The sequence below is a fragment of the Crocuta crocuta genome, unplaced genomic scaffold (assembly GCF_008692635.1).
Source record: "Crocuta crocuta isolate KB4526 unplaced genomic scaffold, BGI_CrCroc_1.0 scaffold755, whole genome shotgun sequence".
Lineage (NCBI taxonomy): Eukaryota > Metazoa > Chordata > Mammalia > Carnivora > Hyaenidae > Crocuta > Crocuta crocuta.
In genome coordinates, this window is record NW_027531305.1 from 950,887 (window position 1) to 959,409 (window position 8,523).

General features: G+C 44.5%; 1 protein-coding gene across 1 annotated transcript; it reads left to right on the forward strand.

The window, feature by feature from the left end:
• The first annotated feature begins 5,292 nt into the window (after nt 1–5,292).
• LOC144237896 (olfactory receptor 10H4-like) lies at nt 5,293–6,243 on the forward strand. Its single transcript, XM_077771616.1, has one exon. It carries the CDS (start codon nt 5,293–5,295, stop codon nt 6,241–6,243), a length of 951 nt encoding a protein of 316 aa, XP_077627742.1.
• The last annotated feature ends 2,280 nt before the right edge of the window (nt 6,244–8,523 follow it).

An 8,523-nucleotide genomic window follows, 5' to 3' on the forward strand; every position in this document is an offset into this window, starting at 1 on the left:
TGGGGTGATCCAGTGTGGCCAGGAGACACTGAACGCTTCTAATGGGCAGGATAAACAACTCTCCAAGAACCAGCTCTAAATAACCCTTATTCTGGACGCCCTCCAGTTGCCTTGACTGCAGAGCAGAGCCCAGGATTCTGCTCTGAGCTGCTCCAGCTCCTGCCTCCCCTCTGACCCTAAAGGATTGAGGGCATCTACTCCAGCCCTGTCTCTCCCAAGACTGGGAGCTCCTAGTGTTCAGCAGGGACTGAGGTCTCTGGGCAGACAGAGACAGCAGGGAGCCGTGGTTGTGTTAGAGAGCTGGAGGAAGGAGTAGATGCTGGAGGTCCCTGGAGGCTCTCTGATGATGCTCTCGGCCACTCCAGACCCTGAGGGCAGCCTCCAGATTGGCGTTCCTGGGGTGGCCCTGGGGAGCAGCGTGCTGGGAGCTGCAGCAGGGATAAAGCACACAGCATCAGTTCTGGGAGCCCAGAGGTCTGGCCTCCACACCTGCCCCTGTGTGCTGCTGTCAGAATAACACAGGAGAGCATCTTCTGCCCTCCCCTGCTGGCTGCTTCCTGGAAGAGGCAGCCCAGGCTGAGGGGGACCAGGAGGGACAGGGTAGGTGGCAATATTTGGATAATTTGGGGGGAGTAAGCCCCAGTTGGGGATGGGAAGTTTCCGGGAGAAGGGTGGTAAGACAGGCTCTTGGCCTTAGGGAGCTGGTGGACTTTTCTCAGTTGCCCCTGATGGGTCCCGGGTTCCTATCTCAGCCTAGTGAACTTTGCAGCTTCTAGGTCACTATTGTTGTTTGGGGATGATTCTGTCCCCTTGAAATAATTGTACATGCCTCAATGCCCTTTCTGCTGTCACAGCTTGTGGGGAGGGACGGATGCTACTGGAATCTGGAGTGTTGAGGCCAGGGATCCTGCTGAACGTTGTACAGTCTGGTAAGAGTGTGGGGCTCGTTCCAGGTGGTGAACCAATCAGGATACGTTATATTAGCTCAGCCCACACTTACATTAGGGCTCCCTGTCTGTGTTGCACTCTCTGTGAGTTTTGACAAGTGTATAGTGTTATGTATACGCCATTACAGCATCCTACAGAAGAGTGTCGGGTGCTCTATTTTTAATGTGCCCAAATGAAATATGCTGGAACGTTCAGCCGCCTTTTGCGTCATTCACTCAGCATCATTTTATGGGTCTATCTATGCTGCTGTATGTGCATCGAAGTCCTGGCTGGGCCTCCAGTGTTTGCTTCCAGCCATGGGACCTGCCCCTGCCCAGTTATGGGTCCCAAGCAGGTTTGTCTTTTCCTGCACTACGAGCAGGGCTATGTCCGACGTGCTCCCTCCAGATAGGTCTGAGCCATCGAGGTAGATGCTCAGGGGCACATGTGCTGGTGCACAGAGCACGTGAAGGCTACACTTCTCCATTCTCTGTTCTCACCAGCAGGCCACGGGGACTGATTTCTCCCTGTATATCTATCGACATCGGGCACTTCCTAATCTGAGGAAATGAGTAGGTGTACAGTGAAAATCCATAGTCGTTTTCCTCTTCCCTTTCCTTGTCTTAAAGCCATCTGTTTGCTTGCCTGTGTAACCCCTTCTGGGAGTTCTCTGCTCACGTCCTGGACCTCCATTTCTGTATGGAGGTCTCTACTTCTTAATGTAACTGATTTCTTATTTATTCTAGATAGTATTCCTTGGTCAACTTTAGTCAATGTGTAGGCTCTTTTCCCAATTTTCCATCTGCCTGTTCATGTAACCTGGGTATCTTTGTTGAACCAAATCCTGTGGAAGTTTTCATGTCTGTTTCTCTCTCCAAGCAGCTAAACAAATTTAATGAGAATGGTATCAGCACTCACAGAAGATACACTCCTGCAATTAAAATGCTCCTTTATCTATTAAGCATGCATAAACACATTTCACATCTTTTTAAAATCACCTTAACCCTTGTGCTTTTGAGGTTTGGTTAAGAACTCCACTTGTAGATCACCAAGTTATTCTCCTGAATCCTCCTCCTACTAACATTATACTTCATTCTTTGTGTGAACTCTATCTGGATTCCACCTTGCATGGGGTCTTGGTCGGGAATTCAGATTTACACTGCTTCATAGAATTACCAGTTTCTCACCACAAACCAGTAAACAACCCATTATTTCCATTTGATTTGTGCTTCCACCTCTATCACATATTGGGTTTGGAATGGTGCAGGGATATTTTGTGAGATAACCAATCTCACATGCCATACATATCATCCATGTCTGCTCCAGGGTCACATTTTTAAAAAATGGTTCATATTTGGTAGTGAGTCTCAACACTGGGAAAGACATTTCTCTATTATCTCTCTTGTGGGCTCCATTCTTAGAAGACCTGTATGGTTTTTCACTGACTTTATTTTTCAGAAGTAGGCTTACGATAGTTCTTAAGTTTAACGTGTTCAACTGTAAATGCAGCTGCACTGAGTATAATTTGAGGTAACTGCTATATGAGCTCATCCCTTCGGAGTACACACGGAGTTCCAATTTTCCATGTAGCCAGACCATCTTCTAAATATCTCTCTGTGGTTACCGTTTCTGTCCTCGGAGGCATTTTTGGTTAATTCTTAGGTATTTTAAAACAAAGCATATCAAAGTGTGATATGTGGACCCTGAGGTCCCAGAGACCCGTTCTGGGGGACCCATCAGCCCTCACTTTTCCAGTGAAGGCGAGGATGTGTTTTCGTCATGTGCTTCAACTAAAACAACATGTTGCCACAATCAGGATGGAGAGACAGATACAAGCCTGATCTTTATGTCATCTAGTCAGCATTGGACAAATTTGCCAAAATATAAAAGAAAGCCACCCTTCTTATTAAATGAGTTTTTTAAATGTGGTTACTTTCCTAAAAAGTTACTTACATTAACATGATACTGATTGTTCCCTTAGGTTGAATCAGAAGTTGATTATTATTCTTTTAAATGTGTTACGAACTCAATATTTCATTTTTTTATTTGTTTTTTTTAATGTTTTGTGAGAGAGACAACTTGAACAGGGGAGAGTCAGAGAGAGAGGAAGATACAGAATCTGATGACAGGCTCCAGGCTCTGAGCTAGCTGTCAGCACAGAGACCAACGAGGGGCTCGAATCCATGAACCGCGAGATCATGACATGAGCTGAAGCAGGACGTTTAACTGACTGAGACACCCAGGCGCCCTGAAGAACTCAATATTTTTTTAAAAATCTTAGTTTTGGGGTGCCTGAGTGGCTCAATTGGTTAAGCATCCGACTTTGGCTCAGGTCATGATCTCTCGATTCATGGGTTTGAGTCCAGAGCTGGGCTCTGTGTTGACAGCTCAGAGCCTGGAGCCTGCTTCAGATTCTTCTGTCTTCCCTCCCCTACTCTCTCTTTCTCTCTCTGTCTCTCTCAAATAAATAAACATTTTAAAAAATCAAAAAAATAAAATTAAACTTCTTAGTTTTAATTACAAATAATGTAAAAATGGAGAGTTCTAACTCACTTAAAGAAAAACCCTCTAACTTGTTGGGATGAGCACTGGGTGTTATATGGAAACCAATGTGACAATAAACTATTTAAGAAAAAAAGAAAGAAAAGCTCTCTAGGGCACTCATTAGTTATTTAGGGTAAACAGATCCTGAGACTGAAACATTTGGGAGCTGTCTCCTTATAGTTTGTATCACTATTGGTGATGTTATCTTATTTTTTCCATAAATTCTATCTTTATTTTATTAATTTAATTTAAAGTTAATTTAATTTAATTTTATTATTTTAGGAGAGAGTGAGCACGAGTGGGGAAAGGGCAGAGAGAGAGGGAGGGAGAATCCCAAGCAGGTTCTGGGCTGTCTGGCCAGAGTCCTACATGGGCCTTGAACCCATGAAGCTTGATATCATTATCTGATCTGGCTTCAGAAGTAGAATTCAGAGATTCATTACTTATATACAACACACAGTGCTCATCAGAGCAAGAGCCCTCCTCAATCCTCATCACCCATCTAGCACATCTCCCCCCACCTCCCACCTGCAACGCTCAGTTTGTTCTCTATGGTTAAGAATTTCTTGGGGGACCTGGGTTGCTCAATCAGTTAAGCGTCTGACTTTGGCTCAGGTCATGATCTCACAGTTCATGAGCTTGAGCCCCACATGAGGCTCTGTGCTATTGGCTCAGAGCCTAGAGCCTCTTCAAATTCTGTGTCTTCCTCTCTCTCTGCTCCTTCCCCGCTCACACTCTGTCTCTCTCTCTCTCTCAAAAATAAATAAACATTAAAAAAATCTCTTGTGGTTTGTTTCCCTTTCTGCTCTTCCCCCCCCTCCCATATGTTCATCTGTTTTGTTTCTTAAAATCCACGTGTGAGTGAAATCATATGATTTGTCTTTCTCTGATATCACTTAGCATAATACACTTTTGCTCCATCCATGTCATTACAAATGGCAAGGTTTCATTCTTTTTGATCATTGAGTAATATTCCATTGTATATACATACCACATCTTTTTTATCCATTCATCAATCAATGGACATTTGGGCTATCTCTGTAGTTTAGCTATTGACAATAATGCTGCATGTGCCTCTTCAAATCAGTATTTTTGTATCCGTTAGATAAATATCTAGTAGTGCAATTGCTAGAATATAGGATAGTTCTATTTTTAGGTTTTGGAGGATTTGCATGATTATTACGGGTGTAATTCTACAGGAAATACTGAGTTTGGGAGGTTGACCTTGTCTTCGGCAGCACGTGTCTGTCTTTGTTCTAATATATTCCTCCTTCATTCTTTTACCTTCCTAGGTAGATGATCATGTCTCTTCCCTTCCAATCTTGATATTCTTTCTTTCTTTATCTTTTCTCAAGCACCACTTCCAGCTTCACTTCCCGTCTAATGAACAGCAGAGACGGTGAGTAACCTTGGCTTGTTCCTGATGCTAAAATAATGCATCTATTGTCTCCCACTGCGTGTACTATTTGCTAGCTTTGTACTGTGTATTCTTAGTAAGTTAAGAATGTCCCCATTGATTTAGTGTTGAGAAGAAGCATTTTAAAAGATTTTTAAGGTATATAGATCGATCTCATTATGCTGTATAGCTAAAATAATACAATACTTTATGACAATTATGTATCAATTTTTAAAATCATAAATAGTAATCGAATTTAGCAATCCAGGATTGCTGCCGGGATTGATATAATTATGTCATACTTATTTTAGCTTATTCATATGACTAATCACTTGATAAGTTTTCTGACACGGAATCATCTTTGTCTTTCATGGGATAAACTATGCATTTTCATTCCCTTTCTGATTTCACCAGATGCAGCATCCATGGCTGGTCAGAACTATAGCCTGGTGACTGAATTCATCCTTGTGGGCTTCTCTACCTTCCCGCGGCATCTCCTGCCCACCTTCTTCCTGCTGTACCTGCTCATGTACCTGTTCACGCTGTTGGGCAACCTCCTTATCATGGCCACCGTGTGGAGCGAGCGCAGCCTGCACACGCCCATGTACCTCTTCCTGTGCGCGCTGTCCACCTCCGAGATTCTGTTCACTGTTGTCATCACTCCTTACATGCTGGTTGACATGCTCTCCACCCACCATACCATCACCTGGGCGGCCTGTGCCAGCCAGATGTTCTTCTCCTTCACGTTCGGCTTCACACACTCCTTCCTGCTCATGATCATGGGCTACGACCGCTACGTGGCCATCTGCCACCCTCTGCGCTACAATGTGCTCATGAGCAACCGTGACTGTGCCCGCCTCGTGTCCTGGACCTGGGCCGGTGGCTCAGTCATGGGAATGATGGTGACCCTGATAGTTTTTCACCTCAACTTCTGTGGGTCTAACGTGATCCACCACTTTTTCTGCCATGTACTTTCCCTTCTAAAGTTGGCCTGTGGGAATGAGAATTCTTCTGTCACGCTGGGTGTGATCCTGGTGTGTGTCTCAGCTCTGATGGGCTGTTTATTCCTCATCGTCCTCTCCTATGTCTTCATCGTGGCCGCCATATTGAGGATCCCCTCTGCCGAGGGCAGACACAAGACCTTCTCCACGTGTGTGTCCCACCTCACTGTGGTCATTGTGCACTACGGTTTTGCCTCCATCATCTACCTCAAGCCCAAGGGCCCCCATTCTATGGACAGTAACACACTGATGGCCACCACCTATACAGTCTTCACCCCCTTTCTCAGCCCGATCATTTTCAGCCTCAGAAACAAGGAGCTCAAGAATGCCATAAAGAAAAGCATCCAGAGAAAACTCATTCCTCCAAGCTCCTGATGGCCAGTTGGTGGTGAGGAATATGACTGAAGGACTGAGAATAATGATTATCTCTAAGGGACAGTTGTAGGAATTCAGTATATGGAAATACTTAATAGGTATTGTTGGATGCACAGGGTGTTGGAGCAAGATAGGCATTAGTTTTCCCAAATTTTTACCCCCCTCTTGCATAGGCTCTGGTGATCAGCATCTCTTGTTCTTGATCCCATGCAATGAACTCCTTCCCACTACCTGTGTCTAAGAATGTGTTATCTCTGTTTGGACCAGTGGGGAGCATCACTGGGATGTGTCTGGGCACTGATGCCCATGGTTCTTCTTGAATAGACAAGCAAGGGAGGACTTTCTCAAATTTCCCTCACCATAGGAATAAACAAAAGTAAGCATAATTATAAATGCTACCATCAGTGGGGTTTTACTTATCAGGCACTGTGTCCACTGTTGTGTAAGTACTGTTTTTTACTTGTAACAAATGCACAAAAGAGCATTCACTATTTTCTTCTAAGGAGATGGTTCCATGTTCATAGTTCCTGCCTTCTTTGGAGGTGATAGACCCTAAAAGATTCTTGTGTTGAGATAAGTTGAGTGAAGCATGTCAGAATACAGGGTAGAGAAAGAAAGTAGAGAGCGAGAGTGACAGAGAGAGAAAGGGGAGAAGATTCAGTGCTTGAGTAAGAACATACTGAATGTTAAAAAGGTGTTGCTCTCTGACATCTTAAGGAAATCCATTTCTGTTTTTCCCGTATTACTTTCAGTAAAACATGTATTTCTTATTCCTGTGTTTACTTGGATCTATCTGCAGGATGTGCTGGAGGGCACAGTGTTATGTCAAGATGGGACAAAGAGAGGAAAAAGGTGTGGGTACCCCCTTTATGCAGATGAGAAATGTTGTTGGAGGTCACACCTCCACCATGCAACCTGAGGTCTGTTTGACTCCCATGCTGGGGTTTGGGAAATCATATGTTTGAGCATCCAGGAGGGGACTTCCATTGGTGTAAATTCTTACTCAAAGCTGCGGCCAGATACTGGAGTGGCAGACTGAAGGGGTTTTATAATAATAAACCTAAGGATGGCTGTCACATATGAATGCCTGGTGTTTGCTAAATGTGGTGGGAAGGGTTTCCTATGCATTCACTCTTCTAAGTCTCAAAATAAATTATTATTTCTCCACATTCAGATATGNCGTTGCTCTCTGACATCTTAAGGAAATCCATTTCTGTTTTTTCCCGTATTACTTTCAGTAAAACATATATTTCTTATTCCTGTGTTTACTTGGATCTATCTGCAGGATGTGCTGGAGGGCACAGTGTTATGTCAAGATGGGACAAAGAGAGGAAAAAGGTGTGGGTACCCCCTTTATGCAGATGAGAAATGTTGTTGGAGGTCACACCTCCACCATGCAACCTGAGGTCTGTTTGACTCCCATGCTGGGGTTTGGGAAATCATATGTTTGAGCATCCAGGAGGGGACTTCCATTGGTGTAAATTCTTACTCAAAGCTGCGGCCAGATACTGGAGTGGCAGACTGAAGGGGTTTTATAATAATAAACCTAAGGATGGCTGTCACATATGAATGCCTGGTGTTTGCTAAATGTGGTGGGAAGGGTTTCCTATGCATTCACTCTTCTAAGTCTCAAAATAAATTATTATTTCTCCACATTCAGATATGGCCCACATCTACTCCTATTCATGTTTTTGAAATGCAAAAAATGCAAATCTGATAGATCATTTGTCCCAGACCACAGCAAGCAGGAATCGATTACAATGTGTATGTGTGTGCAGTTGGTGATCAGGAACACGCCTCTCAGGTGTCTGCAGAGAGAAGTGTGGTGCTGACCGGGAGGAGAAGGCTGTCATTAGAAGGAACAGGCCCCTTTCAGGGAAGGGGGCAGGTGCCGCCCTAGGCACACACCCCTTGCGCACAGCCAGAGGGAAACACTGACTCCAGGGGACTTCATGACACACTTGCCTCATTAACACTGACAATGAGACCTTGAGAAAACCGGCTACAGAAGTTTTGGGGGTCCATTCATCATTTTACTCATTATTGGTATTTTGACTAATGCCCCCACCATTGCTCAGATGTGCTTCTCCAGAGCCTGCGGCTGTGTTCCCTTGTCCAGCAAAAGGGAATGTGCAGATGAGATGCAGTTAAGGACCTGAGACAGGGGGATTACCCGGATCACCCAGAAGGGCTGTTATAATTGCAAGTGTCCTTATACAAGGGGGGGAGGGCATGAGGGGCCAGAGACAGGAAGTAGGGGATGTGACAACGGAAGGAGGA

Bases quoted from the DNA above. Each gene is read 5' to 3' on its own strand.
- LOC144237896 (XM_077771616.1), top strand. From the start codon at position 5,293: ATGGCTGGTCAGAACTATAGCCTGGTGACTGAATTCATCCTTGTGGGC.